The 26,786-nt window shown below is 42.7% G+C and overlaps 1 protein-coding gene across 2 annotated transcripts; it reads right to left on the bottom strand.

Moving 5' to 3' along the window:
- Positions 1 to 6,032: 6,032 nt before the first annotated feature.
- SIRT1 (sirtuin 1) lies at positions 6,033 to 26,560 on the bottom strand. 2 transcript variants are annotated; one of them, XM_086617030.1, is made up of 9 exons: positions 26,089 to 26,560; positions 23,349 to 23,465; positions 21,693 to 21,934; positions 20,231 to 20,383; positions 17,786 to 17,933; positions 14,859 to 14,938; positions 10,433 to 10,619; positions 9,148 to 9,708; positions 6,033 to 8,125 (listed from the first exon to the last, which is right to left on the bottom strand). In XM_086617030.1, the coding sequence occupies exons 1-9, from the start codon at positions 26,558 to 26,560 to the stop codon at positions 7,803 to 7,805; spliced, it is 2,283 nt and encodes a 760-aa protein (XP_086473156.1). In that variant the 3' UTR covers positions 6,033 to 7,802. The 2 variants fall into 2 exon arrangements, with proteins under 2 accessions (XP_086473156.1, XP_086473157.1); XM_086617031.1 differs by lacking the exon at positions 26,089 to 26,560 and adding an exon at positions 25,580 to 25,791.
- Between the last annotated feature and the right edge of the window lie 226 nt (positions 26,561 to 26,786).

The following is a 26,786-nucleotide window of genomic DNA, read 5'->3' as shown; positions in this document are numbered from 1 at the left end:
ATCTTTGACATGCAGTTTTTGTTGACTAAAACTGCTGTGGCAGCCACTTCATGTTGCTGCAAAAGTTCCTCCAGCATCAGCAATACATATTTCTTACTTGGAACATTAGTGGACATTAGTATGTGTTGGGACGTGTTGAACGGTTGGTTACCTGTTACGTTAAGGATCCACTGGCAGAACAAGGCTAGAGTCGCTTTTCTCAGGGCAGCGTTCACCTGAGACTTCTTTTTGCAATTTTGGGCTTGGTTTTACCCACCTCTGCAAGAAATAGAATTGGGTCCTACAGAGCATGATCGTATTTGCTAAGTGCTGCCAATTATCTTGCAGGTGTTAGCTCAGTATGTGCAGTGAGACAGGTGCCCTGCTGCAAAACAGACATTGTCTACATAACAAGGTAGATTTTCATATGTTACTAGAACAATTATCAGTCATTATATTACTTCTGTCAAACAGTTTAATACTTTCTGCAATACTATGTTGCCCTTAGTTCTGTTGACAGTTGTAACAGCCCTGTGAAGGGTCTCTACAGAAGTTGTACGCTTAAGTGTTTCCTCTGGCTGGAAAAAGGTGGGCAGCAGGAAGTGCTTTCTCTTTCTTGGATCACGTATCATTTTACATACAATATTTGATGCTGTGCATCATGTGAGAAAGGGGACAAAAGAAAAAAAAATCCCTTCCATTCTATGCTCAGTCAAAATTGCCATGGTGTTAAATGAAGAAAGCTGAGGAACTTCCTCCTTGTTGAATCTCCGATTAATGAGGAAAGCTTGCGTACCGCTTTTGAAAAGGATAATTCAAGCAACTTTGTCCCTCATTTTTAAGGGAAAATCTAAGAACGCTGTTGCCCTCTGCCAGTGTAGAACTATTAAAGCGGTGAGCCCTGCTTTAACGTGATGACTTGCCTCCTTTGGTACTTTGTGGGAGTTACTACTACTAAGGTTGTTATTAATGTAGAGCATCAAGCCGTGGTATTCCCTTCAAGAAGGTTTATATGCTACTTTAAAAAGGATTTTAATTCATCGTACTGCTCTCTGCTGCAATAAACTTGATTTATCAAGAATAAATGAAGTTAATATAATCAAATATAAACCACTATAAAAGAGAGCTCTTTAAATAAAGGCACATGAGGTTCTGCAGTTGAGACAAATACAGAATAAAAGCTTTCTTTTAATAATACAATTTTCAGCATGATAGACAGTATTGAGTAAGTACCACAGAAATGGCTGTGTTCACTTTCTCTATTGTGCAAACAGAGCTATGTACTTGTGTGTGCTATGTACAGCTGTCTTACTTGGTTGTGGAGGAGGTGAGGAAAAAAAAAAAAAAAAAAGGTGGGAAGAGTAAAATATCTGTTTCTCCTGATAAGTGACAGTTCCCCTTACTTACCAAGTGGGTGTTTATGAATTGATAGGTCAGTATCAAGCTACTATTTTTCTCTCTTTCAGTGTGCCATTCAGGTTTGTGTTGATCAGATTTGGAGCAGTAACTTTAAAAACCTTACCTAGACCTTAGAAGGCTTAAAGCCTCTGTCACCTCTGTAGCCAGGTCTAATACTACACCTTAGAGCCCCAAGAAATCCCCTTGACTGTTTTCCCAGAGCACGTATGTGCTTAATCGGTAAAATAACACCACCAGGCATAACAAAGAGTTGGCTGAATCCTCAAATTTATTTTTTTTTTTCCCTGAGGAAAGGAGCGTGTTCTTGCCTACACGTTATTTAACTCTCTGCCGCCAGTTGCACTGGCCTCCTTTCTGCAAGTAGAGTACGCTAAAACTTTCTAACTGCAACGTTTTGCCTCCCCGTTTCTGCACTGATGCAGATCTGTTGAATGAGAAGGATGTCTTTTATCTTCTGATCACAAGACAACTGGGGGTGGGGGGCAAAAGCACCTAAAACCACCTGTGGCAATACCATCACCATGTTAAAACTGTGTAGAAGTATCCTATGTACGGAGCTACTGCTCTCTTACTACCAGTAGATTGAACAGTCTGAGTTTCTGCATATCCTACACTGTGTGGTGCCTGGAGGGCTGTGAGTGTCCACAGGAATTCACTGCTTCCCCCCTTTACACCCACCGCATGCCCGATTACTTGAGGAATTCAGTGAGGAAACAAAAGATTAATGTTACACGAAGCCTTCAGTTTGAGTCGAGTGCAAAAATTAAGTTTCCTGTCCATTTTTGAGCAGGCACACCAGCCTTTCTGTTGGAACAGAGCTGGCAGACTAGCCAAAACCCAGCTTCCTCTAGAAATGGTATTTGCCAGGTCCTTGCATAAAAGGTGAAACTAATTGAATTATTTGTGGCTTAATTCTGCGCAGAGGCTGTGTGGGCGCACCTGCTCGCAGTAGCGCTTGAGTACTGTGGGAGCTACGCCTAGCGTCTCAGCAAGCCTGAGGCGGTCCGCTGGCCAGGGGTGAGTACCCCAACGCACCCTGAGGGGCCGAGATCGACTTGTCCATGACGAAGGGAGAGGGTAACTGAGGAGATAAGGGAGATCGTGGGTATCTTCAGGTGAGGGAGCTGTTGGAACAGACCTGCAGCAGTTGAGGGGAGTCCTCTGCTGCCCGCAGCTCTGCAGCAGGGCTGTTAACGCAGAGGTCAGCGTAGCCCAGTGCCCTGTCGGATATTTGAGCTTTCTGTGGCTTTCCTTGTGCTGGTGGCCAGTACGGAACGCCTAGAGAAGCTTTGAAGATTGGGATAAGACTTTAGTGGTACCTCATCGTAAGGGCTAAGGGTAACCCTTGCACCTGCTCTTCAGCGTGCAGCATTTCCGGGCGACTTGCTGCGGGGCTGCGTAGCAGCTTCCGTGGAACAGCTGCGGAGCCAGAAGGAGCTGGGTCGGTGTCTCCAGAGGGAGCGGAGCGGCCGCAGGTCGCCGTGCGCGCAGCGTTGCGGTTCGCTCCCTTTGCCGTTTCCCGCCTTTAAAGCGGCCGGCGCGTGCAGCCGGCCGGCGCTGCAGCCCTGCGCCGCTGCCGGCTCGCTCGGAGGGCGCAGCGCGGCCCAAAAACGCTTCCCCTTGGTGGCGAAAGGCCCCTCACGACGTGCCCGCGTTTCCCCGAGTTAACTGCCGGGCGGGCGCGCTGACGGCCAGGCGAGGAGCCGGCCCCGGGGCTCCGGCGGGCTTCGCTTCCTCGCGGCGGGAACACGCGCCCCGCGTGCGCCCGTCGCCTCAGAGCGCCAGACCTCGGCGCGGCCCGGCCCGGCCCTTCGCCTCACGCCGGCGGCACCCCGGCCCGGCCCGGCCCGGCCCGGCCCGGCGGGTCCCGGCGCCGTAGCCCAGCCCGTCCTCTCCCGCCGGTTCCCGACGCCGCTGCAGAGGCGGTAAGTGGGGCTGGGGGCGCGGTGGTCTGTGGCGGTGTGCGAGTGCCGGGCTCCGGCGCGGCGGGGCGGGCGCCGCGAGCGGGGTCTGGTTATCCGAGGCTCTGTGGGAGCCGTGCGGGTGCTGTTGGAAAGAGAGTTTCCTTCAGCTGGGGCTTGTGCTTGGAAGCAGTTTGCTGTTGGCGAGTACCAAGGATAACAATGGTACCGACTACAATACCAAAACAAAGCTCACACAACAGAACCCCCGTGAAATGTGTTTGCGTGTTGCTTTTAAGGACTTTGGAATGGCGTTTCTTTGTGGTTTTCAAGACTATTAATTTGCTAGGGACGTCTGAAGCGCGTGAGTTAATCTGCGGTTCGCACGTGGATGTTCTGCCAGCCGCTCCCTCGCGGGCGGTGCCGGTGCCGGGCGGCTCCGGCAGCGGAGGGATCCGCAGAGTTCAGGGGAAGGAAACTACTCTGTTCCTTGGGATCCTCCTCAAGGAGCTTCAGCAGACCTGTCCCACCTCAGTTTCTCCTGTTGCTTTCTGAGGCGGCTTTGAGCTCCGCAGCGCCCTGCGGCAGTGAGTCTCACAGTTCGCGTGCGATGGTTTACCTCGTTGTCTCTGCTTTTCTGCATCTACAGCTGGGTGGCCCTTGGGCCACGTGTTGGGAGGAAATACCAACTCTTTTCCCTTTGTGCGCTGTCATTAATGTTATTACTTCTATTAGTAAGTCCTAGCAGCCTCTGTGTCTTCTCAAAACTGCTGAGCAAAGAGTGGCCCTACTAAGGGTACTATTACGAATCCATGACTTTTCTTGATTAGTTACAGCTGGTTTAGAACCCATTGTTACATAGACAAAGCCAGTTGTTTTAGCCTGAAATTCTGCGTTTTGAACTGGGTTTTATTGTTCAGTTACTCTGTAGATAAGTATATTATGCAAATAATTGCAACTGCCTTTAGATTTGACTGTTCTGATTCTATATTCAAGCATAGATGTTGAACTTGAGGTACTGAACTTTCTTAATTTTGCTCAAACTTTTAAAAATTTTTCAGATTGATTCTGGATGCTGGTTTCATTCAAATTTTGTACTCATAGCCCCTCCCAATTTGATGTTGTTTGACGCTTTGCTGTTATGCGTTTAAAAACATTATGTATCTTCCATGATCAAAAACATTAATTGAAAACATACTGGATTCAAGACAGATCCATAGAGAATCCACAACCATTAAGAAAAAATTAGTACAAGATTTTAAAATGTGGACTTCTACATCACTTGAAATACTTTTGCAAGGTCGTTATTGTACCCAATGCATCAAAATAGGCTGAAAGGGGGCTGGGGCACGGCACCGTCTTATTAAACAAATGCTTGTACTTTGTTTTTTTCAGTGCGTCTATTGAATGTAAATACTAAGAGGGTTAAGATGCTTTCATAGGGTAGTATAAAAATATGAGAAAAATAAGTAATCTCCCTTTTTGGTACTGTATGAATTACAGATGGAACTGAACACGCTCTTCCATGCTTCCAGATGAATTTCATGTAGAGATGGTGAATACTTAGGGATAACAGGGTTGTGATAGCAAACATTTCCTCATTCCTATCATTTGCCTTACGGTTGTTTTAAACAATATTTACAGATGACATCTTCACTACAGGGAAATGTAGTGTGTGAAATGGAGGAATTAAGTGACACGTTGTAGTTAAGGTTCCTTTTCTGTTCAGATAATATTGGCAAAGATACAAGAAAGAACAAAAAGCAGAACTTCTTCATCTAGGTGTAGAAAAAGATGCAGCTGTTTTTTTCTAGAGGAAAAATGTTTTCAAGTCCTTTCAGAGTAGTAGGCAATTGATTGCGAAACATTATCTGTGTAAAAAACGCTTAGTATTTTTAATACTTTATTTCATGTCTCAAGTGTACGAGTTTTAGAAACAATTTCTTTTGCCTAATACAAGTGTAATCTATATTTGAGGGATGGTGGTTCAGAAGTACAGCAGAATCATCAAAATAGTAAGGTGTTACATAGCGGAAAACCAGTTAAACTGGGCCCTGGCCCTTGAAGGCAAATGGGGGTGGATCTCTGCAGTTGTGGGGGAGTCAGTACAGCTGCAGCCCCTGGGAAGCCGCAGGACAAACCAAGGACTGACCCTCTGCAGTTGAGCTTCATCCTCAGCTCTGCTGGGCAGTGAGAACACCACCCAAGGGGAAAGACAGGCTTTACCTGTCGGCATTACCTGCGTGAACACAAAACACGAGTGAAAAATTTGTGTGTGTGATGCCAAAACATGCCCTGAACTCCTGTGTGCTGCAGGTTCCTTACAGGAAGGTTCTCCTGGATGTGGCTGTTCAGGGGCAGGGTGGAAGCAGTGAGTGCCAAACACCAAAGGAGCTTTGGGCTGGGTGGAGAAAGGGCGGCAGAGCTGCGGGATACTGGAGTAAGAGCAGAAATAAACACTCTTGTTAAGCAAATACATCTAAAGTTAACATAGGGTTTGGAAGGAGAAAAGCAGTTTTCTGAAGGATGACATTGCATTGTGGTTCAGGAGGTCATTTTCCCAAAGACAGTGTGGAGTAGCTTCATCCAGGCTTTTTTTTTTTCCCCCCAAGGGGGCAGATGGAAAAAAACCCAGTATGGAATGCCTTCCATTAGCTAGGGTGTACCTTGACTTTATAGGGCACCTTTTGTCAAGTTTTTAAGATCTAACTAGAAATTAACAGGAACCAGAAATCAAATGACAATTTTAATAGACTTTAGAACAGAGTGTACGAGTATAAAACACTGGTTTTGTATTTCAAAAGTTGCAGGAAGATAGCCAGTCATTTTAAACAGTCTTCTACAAAACATATGCCAGTAGATTACATAAAAGACACTATATACAATATAAAAGAGCAGAAAACAATCCTCACTGTAAAAATAATTTAAAACAAAGTATTTCAATTTAAAATATCTCCTATAGCACAAACTAATACATTGTGACATGCAAGTGAAAACTAAACATATTGCATTCTTTAGTGTAGCCGAATAAGAGCTGTGTTAAATTTGGACAATGAGACAACATGCCAACATTTTCTGATGAATACAGGAGGCTGTTCTTAAATATTTATTGACTGATGTATCTTACGTTCGAAGAACAGCTACTATACATCTTCCAAAAGGTAATAAATATTAAAGCAAAGTGTATGAATAATCTACATCATAGGGTTTGTTTGGGCCAACGTTGAAAAAGTGGTTTATAGAAAAATGCTGTTTCACTTACTGCTGCACTGTGCAATTTTACAAAATAGTTCTAAAGGCTTGGAAACAATCCGCACTTGAAACTTGGCAACATCCAGTTTGAAGGCAGCCTAGCACTTGAATATACAGTGTAACATTCTGAGCAGCTGCTTTGCTTTTTCATGTGCCAGGTGGAGCTAGCAGGTGGAAAATGGTTTTCCCAACCTGAGGCATGACCTCATCACAGCGTGCTTCCAGGCCAGGTTATTAAGCTGTGTTTTATCCACTCAGCAGTGTAAGCAGAGGCTCTCGATACTCGAGTTGGTTTCTCCTGGTTTTGTTGCATCAGTAAGTACAAAGGAAGAGCTTGTGTTTTTTGCGCCTTCTCACATGCTGGCAGAAATGCTACCCTGAACTCAGCCTAGCTTCCACGTTAGAGCCTGGGCAGGTTATCAAACGCTATTTTTAATGCAAGCTGCGCTATATTTGACTTTTGTATACAACATAAAAACTCCTGTCGTGGGGGATCCATTTTGTTTAAAATGCCAGCACGTCACAATTGCTAAGGAGCCAACATCAACACTGCTTCACGTCCACAGGAAGTATTAAACTCAGTAACCTTAGCGTTTTCACAGCATTTCTTGATCAGCCTAAAAACCAGACTTCTCAAGTGCTCGCTGTCTTGTTTCCATTAAACCATCTACTCACATTGAAGTATGTCTCAAACATACAAAGTAACTGTTAAAGCAAAAAATTAGCTGCCACAGTAGGTCTTAGAAAATGCCAGTGTTTAATGACAGACTAGGCGAGAATGAAAGGTTTAGCAGAAGCCTAAGAAGGTTTTAAATAAATCAAACTGTTACAAAGCAAGAGGTGTGAAAATACCATTCTTTGGTCTAAATTAGCTGTTCCCTTTATATTAGTTTAACATTCCAATGGCTTTTTCAAAACTGTTTAAAAATAATATAAGCTGAAATTCATTAAGCAAAAATATGTATTATATACATGGATGCCTGACCAGACAGATGAACTAAAAAGTGAACATAGTGACAATTGTTTAGATATTCTTAGTACCTTAAAAAAAAAGATGAGTTAGTGTTGAGTGCGCAGTAATAGAATTTTATTGAAAAAGGTAAAAAACTAAGCAGGAAAATCTGTTTTAGTTGCTTATAAACACTACATCCTTATGCTTTCTTTGCTCTAAATTCAGACGTAAACATTCATTCTGACATGCCAAAGCTCCTAATGCTGGTGGAAAGTTCCTGTATCCAGTCAGTGATCGCTTTACAACTTGTTGCTTGGATGGTCAGTCCCTGCAGCTTCATTTGTATAAGCCGATTCATCAGCTGCTGATTCATCTTGTTCAACTCCGTCTTCCCCGAATCCAGGTTCTTCTTCCCTTTCAGGAGCATCCTCATCCTCTACGCCATTGTAAAACTCTTCGATCTCGCTCTCGTCCTCCACGTCTAAGCTCTGACTACGACATGAACCACTTTCACTGCTACTCCCACAAGAGCTAGAGGATATGATATCGTCTTCAGAATCTGAGTAGACCTCAGCACCATGGAAAATATAGCGATTTGGTGGTAAAAATAGATACTGAGTACCTGAAATAGAATGTTAAAAGTCAACAAAAGGCTAAAAGAAATTATTCATACAAGGTCTTGTAGACTTCTGGTTAGAAAGTACCCATCTGCATATAGGTATTTTCAACAGTGAGACTTCACTGACAAGTCAGGTTACATTAGAAACGTGTTTTATTTTAATGTATGGGTATTGATTATGAAGCACTAACAAATGCTTCACTGGAAAGCTCACCATTCCTTCTCCCCCCTCCCACTGACACAAAAGAGCATTTAAACTTTAATGCTTAGCACCTTTTTTTCATTAGTATATCTATTCACAGCTACATTTCCATTATTTGTAACAGAACTGGAACCTACTGCCCATGGCAGGGGGGTTGGTACTAGATGATCTTTGAGGTCCCTTCCAACCCAAACCATTCTATGATTCTACTGAAGAGAGGATTTGACAAAGATTAAAAAGAACTTTTGCTTTGGAAAGTTTCAATTTAATACCTGGTTCTTCATCCACACTGATTTGCCAGTGCGGTAACTCCTTACATCAGTTAAGAGACTGCATGCTGGAAGGCTTCCTTGGAAAGTCTAAAGTTTCCTTCAAAATGTGCCTGGCTCCAGCTGTGAGATTTGCTTTTCAACTCCTGTCGCGACTTCATCTTTCAGTTCTACTGCGATATCAAATTGTCACCTAGGGTGACCAGCTTCTTAACACCTCAGGATCAAACTAATTTCTCTGAAAATCCATTTGAAAATGTTAGAAACTGATTTATTTTTCGATACCTACCTTCAGCCTCCTAAACTTTGATCTTTTTAGGGAGTATGTAATTACTGATTATAAAACCTATTATGAATTACCAAAAAATATCCTATTGGCTTCTCCAAAAGAAATAAACGACACAATGATGAGTTATGCAGACACTTGTCTGAACAAAAATAACCACCAAACCCCCAAAATTCCCTCAAGGATGACTTATTTATTGCTTTAAACTAAGTCTAGAATAAACATCTTGGCCAAAAAACGCAAAATACCACGGTGCCTTAACACTTACCATCCAGCCTTTTGCTAATCTGTTCTTTTGCAGATCTGTTAACCCAGCACTTCTTCAATATTTCATTTTTTTCTTTATTTTCTCCGTTGTTAGATCCGTTTTCCTTCATTGTTTCAGAGTTCATTAGTTCACTAGTAGGATTTTCAGGGTTTTCTGATGACGTCTGTGTGTCCTGAAGCTTTTCCTCTGTGCGGGTCCCTTTAGTTTCTGAGGCAGGATCACAGTTTTCTACCTTACATTCAGCTGGGTGTTCTGAAGACGCCACCAAAGCATCTGGTGGAGTCATTCTTTCTGGTGTACTAGAGTCTTCCGAAATGTGTAAAGGGGTAGGTGGTAGCTCGGCTGAGTGCATTTCGAGCTCCTTGTGCGTTCGTGGGGGCTTTTCTGTTATTTCTGAAAGTTTTACCGAGTTGTTGCAGAGTTTTGTATATTCGCTACCTAGCCTTTGACATAATTCATTAATAATAACATCACAGTCTCCAAGAAGCTCCACGTCAAAGTGTAGATGAGGCAAAGGCTCCCTATTAATTAAGATCTGAGGCACTTCATGGGGGATGGAACCTATATGTAGAAAAGAGAATTTAAAGGTAGTCACTCCAGTTTTACTTTCAGCAGAGATATACTTAGAATGCTTCATTCCTCAGACTTGTCTTCATACCTTCACTTGCAACAAGACCAAAACAGATCAGGAAGAAGACAAGCAAATCCTGAATTGAACAAGAGCAGTTTGAGGTGCTACACCCATTGACGCCTATCTAGAGTTTTTTTCCAGTAAAAAGTATTCTTCTACTCAATCGCTGAGAAACACATGCACAGAAATATTGACTACAGCAGTGTTTGGTCCAGTGTTAAAAAGATTATTGAAATTAGTACTATAATCTCTTAGCAGAATTATGTTGATTCTGTGCATACATTTTATGTACTCAAGTGCACATGAAGAATATACTGCTGGTAAATGACATCCCCTTAATTACGTCAAAATGTTTCCAGGTACAATCTACGCTGTACAGAACAAAGTCATTCAAGTTTTAGGAGAGTAGTTTTTCACATTATTATTTCATTACCTTGCAATCTACCTGGAGTGTAGGAAAAGCACTTAGAATTTGTTACTTTATTTCACATTTCAGCTTTACACAGGCAATCAGTTTTCATCTTGGAAAACTAGATCTTAATCTAGTTTCTTCACTGAATCAAGCCAACAGCATTTCTTAGAGCTCTTAACTGAGAATTTTTCACTTTTGATCCAAATCTTTGGAAGAAAATATTACCAGAGACAGTCACTTACTTGGAATCAATGCTACTGGCCTTACTTTCAGTGAAGACCCAATGACAATAAGGAGATCAACTTCATTTTTGTCGTACTTCATGGCACGATGGAACTGCTCAGGTAAGTTCTCTCCAAAGAACACTATGTCGGGCTTCATGATAGCGAGCGGTTCATCAGGTGGGCATCTGGGACACCTGGGTACAACCTGCATCAGAACAGCTTCTGTTACTACAATTCAAGGCTGCGCCCTTGAAAACCTCAGATTTTAGCAATTCGCAGTGACTCATTTTGGCAAAAGACAAGGAAGTTTTCGTGATACTTTCTCACTTTGTTTTTCTGTGGATATGCAGTCAAGTATATTTCTTACTCTAGCCTGCAGCAACTGCACACAGAAACAAAACCATAGCAGGAATAAAGTGGGAGTCCTCTTAAGTCAGAAGGGAGAAACCATGCAGATCTACACCACAGTTCTCACCTGACAACTAAGCCAAAGTCCAGAAGTCATGCTCAGCACCAAAGAGCGATTACCGCCTATTTGACAGCAGTGTATTTTTCTTGGTTTAGTCAGAGCAAAAACTCAGATCTCTGTCAGACAGTTTCCATTATGGGATCTGATATAAACCCCTTCCTAATCAAAGAGTATATATAGTAGAGCTTTACCCCTCTGCTTTCTCCTCTCCTCCAAAGGGTATGTGTTATATACATAAAGCAACATGGCACTGTAGCAGGTGGCCAGCAAAAAGCATACAGGCCAAGAACATAGGAAAGAACTTTTGTTTGGTCTCCATTTTAAACTTGCCCCATTCCTCCAAAAACAGAGCAGAATCCTTGTTCACTAAAAAAAGTGGGTAAGAGTTACATTTGTGGAGAAGTAGGCTCCCTTTCCTCCTGAAACCAGAGGATTTTCTGATCTTTGGGACCTCTTTCAAATCTTTCCTATCTTAAAGGCTTTTTCAGAGATAAGAAAGGCAAGAAGGTGAGCAATATAAGGATGGACCATACTTCAATTACTACTGAGCAATTTTTCTGTGAAATAGTTCAAGTCTTCTCAGTTGTAGTGTTGAAATACCACACCCCAGAATAAATCTAAGGAGCTGAATGTAGCTGCAATCCTATAGCGATCACTGCAGACAAATTAGTGCTGTGTAAAGAGATGTGCATTACCTATTGTAATAGGCACATATATGAAAACTGACATTTAAATGCATAACAACTCCCTCTTGTACAAAGAACATATGCAGAAAAAATAATACAGGACTTAGAAAGTTTAAATCAAAGAACTAGTTTATGGATGCCTGCAGCAGGACAAAAGATGATGCTCTCCAAATGAGAAAATATCACAAGTAAAAGGCCTTCCTCTAGTGTCAAAGGCCTTTCCCCAAAATTTAAGTCTTTGAACAAAGTCTCCAATCCTTCTTTGAGGAAAACCTTGGGGGAGGGATGCCTAAGAAGCAATATGGCACAAGAACTAGGAACTGATGTGGAGGAAACCTTCACCACGTACCCAAGCTAAAGAGCATCTAGTAACCCCACGCTAAAGGGAAACCAACTAAAGAATTCCTCAAAAAGGAGCAGATGGGTAGAACGAACCTTGAACTTTTTCCTCAAATCTTTTGATATTAGAAAGAGAGCTCATAAGACACAAAAAGCGTAAACTTTTCTGAAGCTTTTTACCCTGCTGTCTCTTCTGCTGACGTTAGCAATGCCTTTGGTCTTTCAGTTGGAAGCTTAAGGAGGGAAAACAATTTGCTCTGTATTAGGAGGAAGATGAAATGAAGACCTCTAATTTAAAGAGACCAAGTAATATTAACTCTGTTTCCATCGTGTCTCACAGGAAGTCCAATGACTTGTGACTTAGTGGATCTCTGTAGAGCAACAGATGCCCCTATCCAAATCATTTCAGTCACTGTAATGGGCCCATAAATCCGTTTCAACACTACACTACTCACCAGCTTCTCTGCTAATCCTCAGAAAGGTCCTCAGTAAGGGGGAAGATCTATTCCAACAGCTGAAATTGATACCAAGAAGTTAAAGCTAGATAATTGGCCACTCGATTGCCTAGGGTCCTCTTTCCCTCCAGAAGCAGCACTCCCCCAGAACCCCACCACCTCTGCTGATGTACTTGTCTAATGAAAGAGAAATGGAATTTCTCATTGACTATTTATGTTATCTGTATATCAAAAACAAGATTAGTAAAGATTACATTGGCCTACGAATATCCAAGAACTGGCGCGTGTTCTCCATTTCTTGGGCCTTTTCTGGGCCTAAATCTGAGACCCTTTCACCGCTATTTCTTGAATTTGCCTAAAATCATCAAAAGCAAAGTAAAAGTGGTATTTTTTGAAGTAATTGACAATTGTTTTACTCAAAGTTTGATGTGTAATTTTTAACTGCTGCTGGTTCTCATCCAGAAGGATGGTTGTGCACAGCAACCAAGAGAAAGAAACATGCTACAAGCAACTTGCACGTTATCTTGGAAGTGGTGAAAGAATGAAGAGCAGCAACAAGAAACTGGTAGTTTTCTAATCAGATTATCTCAAACAACTCTCAGTCAATAATATGTTGAAAAGAAATCCTGGAAAAAGACGCTAGCTAGACTCACTTCCTTGTGAAGCACTTATGACCATTAGGGGATGGACCAGAGCAAAGGAAAGGTAGTATTTTTAGGGAAAATTAAGTACCTGGGGCCACGTATAACTGAACTTTCAAGTAGTGGAGGACAGCAGAGACTAGAAACTGGAGCCATCTATTGGGACCCAGGTGCCAAAACCATTTTTGTGAAGGAGGACTTGTTAGAGAACAAAGCTGTTGAAAAGGAGTGTTTTGTTTCACAGGTACAGAAAAGGTTTCTCTTGATATCTAAGGAACCAAATTCTATATTCTAGAAAAAGAAACCGCATAGCACTGGTTAGGGAAATGCAGGCTACGGAATAAAGACAACAATGGCAAATAGAACAGTTGTTTTTTTCAGGCATAAAGGAGGAAGGATATGTTTTCTTTCAATAGTTCTATTTCTTCTTGTGTGAAATTATATTTGCCAATAACAATATTTATTTTGCATTACGAAAATAATTCAGTATTACAGCTAGGGCCTGCCCTGGAAAGATATACCTGGCAACAGTACTGTAACGTTAAGGCTGAGAGATTGAGTGTAAAAAGCTCCTTCAGTCTCATCTCAGGCGTAAGAACCCTCTTTGTTCTCATTATGCAGTATTGCTACAGACTTCTCTGCGCTTCCCCACGCTTCCACTACTGACCACCAGCAGGGACAGGCCATCGGGGCAGGAGTTTGATTCAGCATATGAACATAAAATGATTAAAGTGTTGTTAGAAAAATGAGACCCGACCACTAAGAATCAAAAGAGAAAATTACAACATGCTTAGGAAGGTTGTTTAGAAGAAAGAAAACCTAAACTCCAACCAGCTGGCTTTGAAGGTAAAGCAGCAGCAAACATCTGTAGGATAAAAAGTTCTCAAAAATAATACTCTTAATAGCAAAGTAAACCAGATTTCACAGTCAATATTTCAGTGTTACAAAGCTTCAGGCTTAAGAGATTCACATTTCTTAAAGCTTTAAATCAAACATCCCTTCTGAAAGGCTTTCATCAAGTTCCATTTCAAATGTAATACCTGAAAGATTTGCAGCCCCTCTGTGTTTCTCATCTAAAGCTGCAACTGTGGACTCTAAACATTTATCGAAAAAACACAATCCTGCAGAAAGAGAGTCCCCTTCCATCTGTATAAACGAGCTTTTTGATCAGAGAATCATCATCTCTGTTCTGTCAAAATAAAGGGAAAAGCAAAGAGGATCTCGCCAAGCCAAAGCTGCTTCTGCTCTGTCAGAGCAGAACTAACTCCTGTCTTGGCCCTGAGGCACTTCATACCCAGATGTGGGGAGTATGGAACATGGAATAGTTCAGAGGTCCTAGAAGGTGAAGTCCGACAACTCATTTGATGTCCTTCCTGGCTCAGAGGGTGCTCTGTAGTTAGCAGTTTCTCCATACATCATCCACTGCTTAAGCACATTTTTAATGTAGGTAAATGCTCAAAGAACAACCCTGTTATGAACAGCCACGAACGCTTTCTCAGTATGACTGTGAGTTCAGATTAACATAAACCAGGGATAAATCCAACTTTCTACTTACCATTTTAACCTCCGCTTTTCTCAGAGGTGCCACTAAAAAGGGAGCCTTATGGTTGTGTTCTGCTTTTTCCCGTTACATAATTTTTACAGTATAGTATTTAAGTATACTTTTAAATACTAGAAGAAATGCTAAAATACAGCTAGGCACTTTGGTGAAATACATGCAAGGATACGTAGCCTTTTAAAAGCAGATCTTTTAAGCAATCCAAGCGTAGTGTTGTGGTTGGTTTGTGTCTTTTTTTTTTTTTCTTGAGAATTACTTATGAGAAAGCTGCAGTGAGTTAAAGTAAATTTTTTTACCTGATTGAAAATATCTCCTCGAACAACTTCACAATCAACTTTGTATTTACAGATCAGGCAGGAAGCTGTTGCAAAGGAACCTGAGGGAAAAAACCCGTATGGTTGAAATAAGGATTTTCCAGTCATTTTGCCAAAGCTATTTTGACACAAAGACTGTTACGTTGCAGTGCTATAAACACCACTCATGAAAAAGCAATGTAAAATTAAGAGAAGATACTTAATACTACTAAAACTAGTTCTTCTAGATGTCAGTCAGCAGAAATCTTGTTTTAGGAGTAGTGATATACCACGTGCATGTCAACACAACTTACATTGTGTCCTCTCACTCCCCCAACCTGTGCACGCACATACAAGGATGGGAGAGCCGAACCTTCCCTTTTTCTCTATACACAACCAACGGTAGTGCCAACAGCCCTGCCAACAGCAGCAGCAGCACATGAACCCACAGCAACTCAAGGCATTTTAGGGCGAAATAACTAAGAAAACGCCTTGGTGACGACTGCACTATAGACAACTCAATAGCAGCGCTGTTCCTTCCAGCAGAAGTGCGAGGTTACAGCTATATTGTTCAAACTGAAATTCTGCTCTGAACTCGGTATCCAGCTTAGCTACGGTGTTCATTATTTGGTAAGACCTTGTTAAGTTTGTTGCTCCATCCAGCCACTTGGTATCTCTAACTGGCCTGTTTCTGAGGCAGCTGAAGGTGATGCCCAAGTAGGTGCTCTGGTAGAGCATTTGCATCTCTATCTGTCTAAGGGGAAAGCTTTTCAGGTTGCTAACACACGTGAAAATACACAGTGTGGAGTCATCATGGCAAACTGGAGTGGCCTTTTATCTGTGGAAGGAATAATGCTAGAAGCTGACAGAATGCTTTAGAATAGAGAAATTGAGAGATTTTCTCCTAACCATGAAACAAGGGGTTAAAAACCCCCAAAACTGGGGATCTTTGACCTTGAACTGGAATGAGTCACTCATACAGCAGAAGTCTGGAGCTCTCCAATTTCTGATGGTGATAAGAGGGCAGTAAGGAAGGCCTGTGACTGAGTAACGTGTGCACAGCTCCTGAAACGCTTGCTCACCGTTGCAGCTCCCAGAACTTGAGGGATTTCAGAGACTACAGGAAGTATGACAGTTATTTGCTCATTCTCATTTGTTTATAGTAATAATTAGGCCTTTGTATGGTGTGTTGGGGACGGGCCTCTCAGGCTAGCAGATCTAACCCTCTCTGAGGCACCTGTTGCTACCTACTTGCTACTGTATTACGTGAGTTGGTTTTCACTGTCAGAAGGATTTGATGCAGGAGTTATGCTGTCCCATGCACAAGTCGTGTAGCCAGCAGGCTGCTGCCTCCCATCATGCAGCTGCAGCAATGGCAAGGAGGGTGATCTAATTCCAGACACGTTTGTTGAATGCAATAGCCGTTTTAAATTCAGAAAATGCACCTAAGCTACAGCAGTTTTCATAGTAGTAACTTGACTGTAGGTCTGCAGTGTGAAATGGGTTCAGAGGTTCCTATATGAACTCCTCAAAAAACTGCAATGTTCCTCATCATCTGGCACACTTTAACTTGCCACAGTTAAACAAAAAAGACAGAATAAACATAGCAGCGTGAACCCTTACATAACAGTTTCAGTTTCTCCTTAGCCACTACCATTAGTCATCTAGCACTTGTTAAAGAGCTGCGTACCTGTATGTCAGATAAAGCTTGATGTGCTCTAAACAACCTTTGCTAATTTCCGAAGGTCTCAAAATCTCAGTCTGTAGCATGTTTTTGAAGTTAATATTTTTAATTTAAAGTCAACTTACACAGGACGTACACTAAAGATGGCCTGAAATCTAATTATTGTAGCATGCACATGAAAAAATGGGAAGCTTGAATGTGTTAGTGATGTGCAAGAAAGCAACCATGTAAGGAGGTGAAGATAAATACCTCATGGAACGACAACCAAAAGAAAATGCAGGACGCACAAGTACGAGCGGAAACTACCGCTAGATTTGGGTTATTCGACAGCTGGGGTTCTGCTGCGTGCTGTTTGGGCACCACAACAGAACACCGTGCTTGCTCTGTCTGAATACAGAGAATTGACAAATCCAGCGCTCAGCTCAGCTTTGTAGGTAAGGATGCCAGGTGAGTTTAGTCCCTGGAAAAGGTGGAATTAGACAGGCCTTACGAACATGCCAACACTGCTTTTAAGCAATGTGTTTGCCAGAAGTCTACTGAACGATCCAAACATGCACTGTAAGAACCCATTTTCTGCATCCTTTCCTTAAAAATGGATCCTTGGCCTTTTAGCTTGACATTTGCAAGTCCTTGGAAATGGAAAGCATATCAAGCAGCTAATTAAGAGACTCCCCTTAATTTAGTATCATAATTACAGAATGCGTGTGACACTGAAGGTGTAAATAGACGATGTTCAGTTCAACTGAACTGCTGATTAATCCACAATGTTTTATACAGGAGGTAAAGTCACTGAAATGTCAGGATATTTTAAGATTTCAATGGAATATATTCTAAATAAAGAATCGGGTAACAGCTAAACTCCATTTCATTGATAGTGAGAGGGACCTATGAAAAGGCTGATTTCCACACTGTCTTCTCATACATGAATATAAAGAAGGACCAAGTACGTTTTAAAGTTTAAAGCCTAAGCTTGTGCAAACAGGTTGTGTGTGGATCTTACTGACACACAAAGACCACTGTTAATCAAGCATAACTTCTGAAAGAAGTATTTCCACTTGAAACACTTCTGATTTAAATACTTAAGCTACCTAAAAAAAAATTTCGACACTTCAAAAGCAGAATGTTTGTTGCCAAGAGATATGAATTCAAGAAAAAAAAATAATTCCAATAGCAATTGCCTTTCACATGCACCAGTAAAAATCATTCCTACACATAAAATAAGAAAAGTGAAACTAGAACTACTGACCATGACACTGTATTATCCTTTGGATTCCTGCAACCTGTTCCAATGTGTCTATGTTCTGAGTATAGTTGCGAAGTAGTTTTCCTTCTTTATCCATCAAAGCTATGAACTTGTGACAGAGAGATGGCTGGAATTGTCCTGGATAGATTTCCTAGGGAATTCAGACGTACATTAGAAGGTGTCAATGAATACACAATGTCTTTATTCCAACTCCAGCAATTCACTCAGAGCTCAACAGTATCAGTAACGATTATGTCAGCAGTTAATGTTGTCACCCCCTTTGCCTTTTGCCATTTCTGTCAGATCCAACTCTTCTTTCAACACCTGAGCTTCTGAGCATGTCAGGATGACTTGCTCCCTGTGGAAGTTGATAATTTATTCTTCACACCGCCTAAAAGCAAGGTTTAGGTCATCTTTGGTTTTGAGAATTATGAAATAGGAAAGCTTTTTTCCCTTTGTAAGTGTCAATTAACCTCAATATTTGCTATTAGAAACATATATGGCTTAACTGCAGTCAGACAAAAATTTCATGAGGAATTTGGATTCTGGTCTTTTGGTTTGGGATAAGCAGTTTTACTCATCAGCATTATGAGCAGCCGTTCCTAGGACATGGAAGCCCAGAAAGCAGAATGACATTGGGTATAAGGGGGAAGACAGGTGGTTCTCAGACCAGCTTTGCCAATTTAGCCGGTTAAAATAGTCGTCAAAGTAAAACCACGTGGCTTAGTAGAGCAATTCCACTGTGCCTGATAGATGCCTGGCCTTTCCATTAGATCAAGGGAGAGGAGGTAGGTGTATCTAATGAGAATATGGAAAAAAACGTAGGCGGTTCTATGGAATGGTTTCATGTTCGCTCACAGTGTACAAGGAGCTTGCTAAAGGGAAAAACTAAACATAGCTTCACACCTGGAACCTCTGTCTAGAGCTGACCACCCAGAGTGGTACCTCTGGTTGCTGTGCAACAAGGAGGACAGCATCGTCAGCACCACCACCCTGTTGCTCAGGAGCCCTTATTTAGGGGAGGAACTTGAATTCCAGACCCTCTGCTCTCCAGTCATTCTCTCACTACTGAACAGCGACTGGGCTGGGGTCTCACCTGGGAAAGTGAGGCCTTTTTAGAGAAAAAGCACAAGAGGTACTGGCCAAAATAAAGTTAGGAAGCAGGAGGCTGCTGCCTACCTTTACTAGAAGATACTTAAAGCTGCACCAAAAGTTCTAGCACAACAGTGAACTGAGAAATTATTTTAGTAAAAAACAGTTCAAATTGGATATGGACTATTCTGGTAAAAGCTGCATATGCAAAAGCTTCAAGTAGGTTGTTTTTTTCTGTCTGTTCTGGGTTTTTTGTTTTAGTTTTTAATATTAAAAAGCCAAGGAACTGAGTATACTAATGAGCATCAAAATATGTCAGTATCTGGACAGGAGGCTTTCAGACAAAGCTGAGTAGCTGAAGAATGCATAGATTTTTCTTTTCCATAAAAAAAACAATAGAGCAGTACCGTAAATTGTGAGCAAAGGGAAGAGAGAGTGAGCATAATTAGCAGTGACTGATTTTCACAAGTCCTTACTGATCCTGTAGTAACTCTTACAATATTTCGGGTCTGATGTTTTTGTCCTAAGGAAATTCCAGACTAAATGCAATTACTTGTTGTTTCTACGTATGTCTACAGGTTCTACAGTTCCTTCTTTTCTCAGAGATGTACTCCCTGCTTTTTAAATTAAACTGTTTAATATCACTAACATCTTTCCAAAACCTGCTGCTCTCCCTTTTAAGTGAACACAGTCCCTGCAAAAAAGCTTTAATTCTCTAAGATGTACAGATCCTTGTGACAGCTCTATCAAAACCTGAAACGAGAACAAACTTATTAGTGCATGAAACGGCCCTATTCCTGCTAACTGCAAATACCGTGGTAAAATGTGAATGTATTGCATGACACTGAACAGCATGCTGCAGCGTATCAAATTCAGCTTTCCGCATTACTTATGTGCTGGCCAAAAGTTTCCCACATTCTTTCATTTTCCAGAGAATGTAACAGCAGCTACGATTACTGAGGTCTGCTCAAATAACAAGTTTTTATTTATCGTCCCTGAAATTAGATAACACTGTCTAGAATGGCAGTATATATAATGAACTTATAACAGGAACAGTAAAAACAAGCTTAAAAAGAGAGAGAATGTGGTGAAATATTTCTAATAAGGCTAGTGTTTCCATACAATGACCCAGGATATAAAAATGATACATTGCAAAGACCTGCCCAAGGAGGGAGGAGTTATGCCACTGAATGAGGTCTCTCATTAAAGCAAATTCAATATATTAACATTTATAAAATGTTTATAAAAAAAGACAATGATACTATTTTGTTAACAGAATAGTTTTATATCTGATTTACGCATTTTAATAGTTATTTGTCTTTACTGACTAAGGTAAGAATTGTTGGAAAACCATACCTTTGCAAACTTAAAAAATGGCCTGGGATCCTTTCTGAAGTATTCTATATCAAACATTGCTTGAGGATCGGGAAGGTCTGGGAAGTCTACAGCAAGGCGTGCATAGATGCCATCTCTTGATCTAAAGTCAGGTATTCCACAAGACACAGACACCTGAAATATATTTTTGCAATCTGAAATAAGAAGAACTACATACTGGGCTATTAAAGACTTGCTATGATACAGGCTATATGGGAAACCACATTTCTGTACGCTCACAGTGCTCGGAGATATTAACAACAAAACCAGTCCGGGTTATCTGTATTTATTTTCCTTTTTTTTTTTCTCCTTTTTTTGGACCAATATAACAAATCCCAAGCAGAAGAAACAGCATAGAAACAAAGCCTGACAACTGGGCAAAAAACCTCTTTAGCACAATCCATACAGGCAGTGTCAGGACACCAGAACTTACTTTTACTCCTGGAAGTTTTGTAAGAAGTGAACGAAAATTTAAAATAGCGTTGCACTAAATTTGATTAGTAAGTGTTCTTTGATCTTTCAACTTAGGCTTGGACAAAGTGGTTGATTTTTATTTCTTTTTTACATGCTAACGCAGTAGCAGAATAGATTCTTACTTTTAATGAATAAACCTCTTTTGATAAACAAATGCTTGTTTATCAAAGCATTGTGGTAGTCAGTAAAGGCGAAAACTTATTGTCTCCGACTACTCCAAAATACTATGGGAAGAGGAGGAGAAATAGGTGTATGACAGCAATTACAGACAGAGCACGATTGGGAAACAGAAGTAGCAGTGTGTTTCTGACAAGCCGATTTGAATTACCCATCTCTTCTGAACGGCGTCACACCCTTTGCGTGTGAACGACAGAAGCAAAAAGCGATCAACTTTTGTATCCTGATCTGGTACATGGGGATAAAGCTGCAGATGTACAACTGTGTAAAAATATTCTTTAGTAAACCAGCAAATAATCTCATTACCATCGTAGAGCAGAACGTTAAAAGTAAAATGCAGTCTACTGAAATCTTAATGAAACTCTCCTTGTAATCCTTCCCCCCAGCCCTCTTCTTTTCAGGTCCTACTCTTCTAGTCCCCCTAGCTCCGTCAGGTATTTTAAGAGATCTGCTGAGATTTTGTTTAAAAAATGACTACCTTTGTTTCAAATGAAAAAATGACTAGGATATAAAACGTTCTGGAACAGGCAGATGTAATCTCATTCCGTAACTACTTTGCATGGAAGCAACTGTTTTAAGAGTTTAATATGAGAGATCCTGTAATTTCCAACTTAGGCTCCAGTCTTGCAGCGTACATCGTTCTAGTGGGCAGCTGTGCCTCCTCTTCCCATCTAGCACAACTATTTGATTATGAACGTTGCCAGGGTCACATCATCCGCATGCTGTAAAGCACTGGATAAGAATTTAACCAACAGTCTATACATTCTCTCACTGTCATTGCAGCAATACGTACCCCAGCTCCAGTCAAGACCATTATTTTTTTGCATTCTTGTAAAAGTTTCACAGCATCATCAATTGTATTTATATCTTTTCGTTTTTTTCTTTTTGGTGGTTCTGAAAGAATGTTTATAACAATTTGCCACAGTGTCATGTCATCCAGCTCAGGTGGAGGGATTGTTTCTGGTAGCAGGTCTTTCAGTATTGTCCGTGGGTCTGTACCTAACATGAGATGCTGCTGAACAAAAGTGTAGGGACCTAAGAAAATTAAAAAAAAATAATTTTGAGTCAGGTATTTCAGATGATTATGATCATTTTCCCATTTATTAATGCTTGCTACTACAATTTTATTAATCCAATTTAATGCTTTGTTGATCAGAACCTCTGCCTGTTTCGGTCTAAATTCTGAAGTGACAGTATAGCTAGGGTTTTTCCTTCTTTATTATGATTTCATGTTAACCCATGAAGGATTTCACAGAAAGTTAGTTAAGGTAGAAATCCCAGTTCACAGCAAACTTGATGGCTCTTGGAGGTGCACTTATTTAGCAACAAGTTTTGCACAACGTATCTCCATTTTATGGCTTCATTTATGTTTTTCCAATGTTTTTAAAGGTATTTACAGCAATAAGTTGAAGAGACAGCAAACATAAGTATCCCTTCTAGTCATATCATGAAGCTTCACTCTAAAGGACAAATAGGGCCCACCGATCCATGGATTGTTGTTGGTTCTTTTAGTTGTCCAACACTGATGATTTCAGACATGACCTCCTAAAGCCATCAAATAAATCCTTCCAGAAACACTCGAGAACAGAGTGGTGGAAGAAAAATAGGTAAATCTTAAGAAGCTAAACTAAAAGCACTCAAATAGCTATCAGTAAGGCTAGTTAGAATACGTATAAAGAAAACAATTTTTATACATATTTACTTAAAAAGTACCAACAGTGATCCTGGAACGAGGCATCAGCAAAGACAACATACGGAGGGATTTTAAGTGATAAATCGTGTTGTCATAATGTGTTTTCCTGCTGTTATTCTTATCAATACTGGCAAAATGAACACTGGTATTATCACACCTGTGTAAGATAAAAGACCTCAAGTCCCAACCCCGCTGCGCCCTGGAAGCCCCTGTCCTACGCGAGTCACCAGTGACCTTCGCAGTGCAGTTATCGTGCCTCTGTGCGAGGCGAGAACTTCCTACTGAGTTCCTAACTGCTGTGCTTAACTTCCCTGTTGCTAAGATGCAATACATATGCAGACTGATAATTCCCTAATGGATGTAACGCTTAGGACAGTGAGCCCTCCAGACTGGCTAAAATCATACAAGAACCATCTTCTTGCTCCCTAAAGGTTCAATACTACTAAGCAAATCGGCTAGAAATATCCCATAGATCTGTTCAGTTTAGTGAGTCTGTGTGTATGCTTTTAATATGGATCACAGCAGGACTTCTACACACAAAAAAGACGTGGACAATTTTAATCAAAATGCAGCAAGTTTAAAGAGGTTCATTTTTAAGCTCCTTAAGTAACATACAGAATACAATCGACAACTCTTAGATGCTCAAAAGCACTAATTGCCATTTTTTTTGCAATGGAAGAAATCATTTGAAGACTGGGAAGAATAAAGTAACTGTTCAAAGGCAAACAGTATCAAGGACATTATACAGGCTTCTACCTATACGTGGTCTTGGGGTCCAGTCACTAGAACTTGCATGTGAGGCTCTGTCATCTTCATCGCTGTCACAGGAGTGAAAACCATTGGCTATGATTTCATCACTGAAAAGGAAGTTATCTGCAAGACAGCACAACAATGACGGATTACACTTGAGCCAAGTGGCACAGATATACATTTACATGTATCGCAAAACCTAAAATTGTATGCTTTTAAAGTTGATGACAATGAATTGCAAATAGGCAGTTTCATCAGACACAGAAAATTTCTACCTTTTTTGAGTTTATGGACATGCTTTCAAGCCTTCAGTATGTTTGCCATCTTAATACTGGGCTTCAGTGAGCTGGATGGTGACCTTGGTGAAATTTTCTTTCTATCAAGTGCTGGGCATTAAGGTTTTTTGCATCTTAAAAAATAACCCAAATGTTTAAAAAGTACAATTAAAAATTCCTTTCTGTTACAATTCTTGCTTCATTTAGCTTACTGAGAAACTGGATAAGATCAAAACATGTCGCCATTTATAGACCAATCTTTGGCTAGGTTTTTAAGAGCGCATTTTAAAAGAAATCCACAAATGCACATTCGGATAAGACCGAGTTACAGAATGTTGTTAGGCTGTTGTCTTGCAGCTGAGCTGCAGCAGGGGACCACGCAGCCACGCCGATGATGTCTGAGCTATGACAGAGAACATGCTCCCTGGAGCCACCTTCACTAAGTTTCTCTCATCCATTTCACCTTGCAGCTGGGGTTGGCTCAGGGTGGGACATAGTGACTTCAGCTCAGCTCGTGGCCTTAAGCCAGAGAAACTCAATCCAACTCCATGGTGTATCTAGTCGGAGTCCAGATCCTTGTCTCACAGCATGCACTACTGAGCTAACGTTTAAGAGGAAATCTAAATTTTGACCTGAGCAGCTTATTAGAATATAGATTACTAAACTTTTGGTTTTGGCTTTTTTATTAGAAATAACCCCAGCAACTGTAGCTTAACTTGTTGAAAATCTAAGACTGTGAACAAAGGAGAATAAGTTTCAGTTGTGCTCTCTAAAGCAAAGAATCGTTTTCAATCTCCGTTGGAATAAACCCCTACAATATTTTTGCTAGGTTACTTCAGTTTACTCTTAAATAAAGAACACCACAGAACACCATCACTTTTTATTCAGAGATTGCGTTGTCCTGTTCTTTCCCTTGTTCGCATCAATATTTTATTCTGATTAGAATGGAAAGAGGTATCGAGGACAGAAATTTGCTTTTTGTACTTGCTCTCTTGTTCTTCTGAAACCACAGGTGCTCTTTTCACATTACTATTTCTTATTTTTAATCTACATATTTACAGCATTTTGCTTCCACCTCATTATGCAGGAAGTCAGTGAACATATTATGCAAAAAGCATTATGAAAAAAAAAAAGTCGATTAGTACACATCAGCAAGCGTGAAGTGCAAGTTTTCTGAAAACCACCTTCATGTCTCCTAGGCAAGTCTACAATGTTTAAGGCTCATCATATACAGGTCACATTGTCTCTTCTATTTCAGAAACCCTGCGATGACGAGATACAAACGGGCTAAAGTAACAGTTTTGATTGTAACACTCCCTGTGTATTCATTTGATTCCACAAAGAAACACAGGGAACGCTCGCCAGAAGGAAGCAAAGCACAGCAAAACACGCCTGAAGATCTGAGTACCTCGAGCAAAAAGGCTTCATGAGGCACTCATAAGAGATCATCAGTTTTACTCCTGTGCTGTTCCAGTGAAGTTTTTAAACACCAAGGCTGTTCCAAGCATATTGTACAGCTCTGCTGCCTTTCAGATAGCTGCTGCACAGGCAGAAATCTCCTGCAGTTTTACTACGGAGTCAAGGGTAAAATATCTTTAACTGCATTCCAGGATGAAACAGGAAGACTTTACTTGCGGAATGCAGGTATCTTATATGATTTAAGGAGTCTTTCCAAAGCACTACCTTAAAAACCCAAATGAACACAAACCACCCCCCTCAAGCCCTGTCCGTTTCAGTAAGGCAATGGAAGGTGCCCTAGACAGCACCCTTCAAACAAAACCTGCAAAGAAACTTCTAAGATGACAGTTTAGTTTTGTGCTGCAGGCACTGAAGTCTTAACCAAGCCTGTAACTTGAAGTTATTTAAAGAATTGTTCAGGACGGCTGCTCCTGTGCAAGCTTCCAAGAAACGGAAGTAAAATAATTATCACGGCAGAAATTGTGAAAAGGAAACAGGGCTTACGATTTTTCATTTTTAATAACTTGTTGCCAGCAACACAGCAAAATAAGCGTTTCCAGAAACGGGAGCCCAGTCGGTCTCCTCCTGTGAAGCCCAGCACCAGAACCCACCGGCTCCGAGGAGGGCTGACGAGAAGCGAAACCGACTGATTTAGAGAAAGGGGCGCAGCTCGCTCGGGTCTGCGTTCCGCGTTACGGTCACGGCGCGCACCGTGTGCTCGGGGACCGACCCCGCTCGCGGCACCCGCTGCCCGCGGCGCTCGCCCTCCCCGGGCCCGGCACGGCCCAGCGCCGGCCCCGGGCCGCGGCAGGCGAGCACCGAGACCGCTCCGTGCGCGACGCGGCCCGCGGGGCTGTGGCCGGGGGGCAAAGCCCGGATGGCCGCCGCGGCGGGGAGCAGAGCGTCCGCCGCGGGCTGCGCGCCCGCGCCGCCCCTTTCCGGCTGCGAGGGGGCGGCCCGCGGCCCGTCGCGCCGGGCCGAGCGCAGGGGAGGGGGAAGGGACGGGTCCTCACCGGGATGCGGGGCCGGCGCCGCGGCCGCCCCGTTTGAACACTGCGCCCGCCTGCAGCCAATGGCCGCCTCCGCCGCGTCTTCGCCGGGCGCCGCCTCCGCCCCCTCCCCCCGGCCCCGCTGCCGCGGCTGCGGAGGCGGCTCCGCCCGGGGCAGGCCCCGCAGCCCGGCCCTATTGTCCGCGCCGCTCCAGACCGCCGCCGCGTCGCCGTCGTCGTCCTCCTCCGCCTCCGCCCGGCCGCCGCCATCGGCGGTCACGGCCGCCGCCTCGCCCGGCAGCTCCGCCGTCACAGCGGCGGCGGGCGGCGGCCCCGCGCCCCGGTCTGGGCGTGGGGCGGGCGCCGCGCCCCGCTCGCTGCCGCCATCCTCCGAGTGCAGGCGCTGGCGCTTCGGAGCGGGCTCGGCGCTCTCGGCCGCGCCGCCGGGGCCGCCGCCGCCGCGCGGACGGAGGAGCGGAGCCTCCTCGTCCGCCATCTTGGAGCAGCAGCCACCGCCCCCCTCCCTCCCTCCCTCCCGCCCGGCGCAGCGCGCAGCAGCGCCTCCGCCGCGGCCCCCTCCCCCACCCCGGGGAGCGATTTAAACCCGGCACGTGACCGCGCCGCCGCCCACGCGGGCCCCCGCCCCGCGGAGGCCGCAACAACAACAACAAACCGCGGTCACGTGAGGGGGGCGGAGGCGGTGGCGCCGTCACGTGACGCCC

This window comes from Tauraco erythrolophus, chromosome 9 (assembly GCF_009769465.1).
Source record: "Tauraco erythrolophus isolate bTauEry1 chromosome 9, bTauEry1.pri, whole genome shotgun sequence".
NCBI classification, from domain to species: Eukaryota; Metazoa; Chordata; class Aves; order Musophagiformes; family Musophagidae; genus Tauraco; species Tauraco erythrolophus.
This window is presented reverse-complemented; position numbering and strand designations above follow the sequence as displayed.

What these genes read in the sequence shown, in the direction of transcription:
- SIRT1 (XM_086617030.1), bottom strand. Translation starts at nt 26,560, where the DNA reads ATGGCGGACGAGGAGGCTCCGCTCCTCCGTCCGCGCGGCGGCGGCGGC. An exon ending in CATTTTTTAAGTTTGCAAAG is followed by an intron (nt 17,934 to 20,230) that starts GTATGGTTTTCC and finishes TGAATTCCCTAG; the next exon opens with GAAATCTATCCAGGACAATT. An exon ending in GAGGAGATATTTTCAATCAG is followed by an intron (nt 10,620 to 14,858) that starts GTAAAAAAATTT and finishes GTTCTGATGCAG; the next exon opens with GTTGTACCCAGGTGTCCCAG.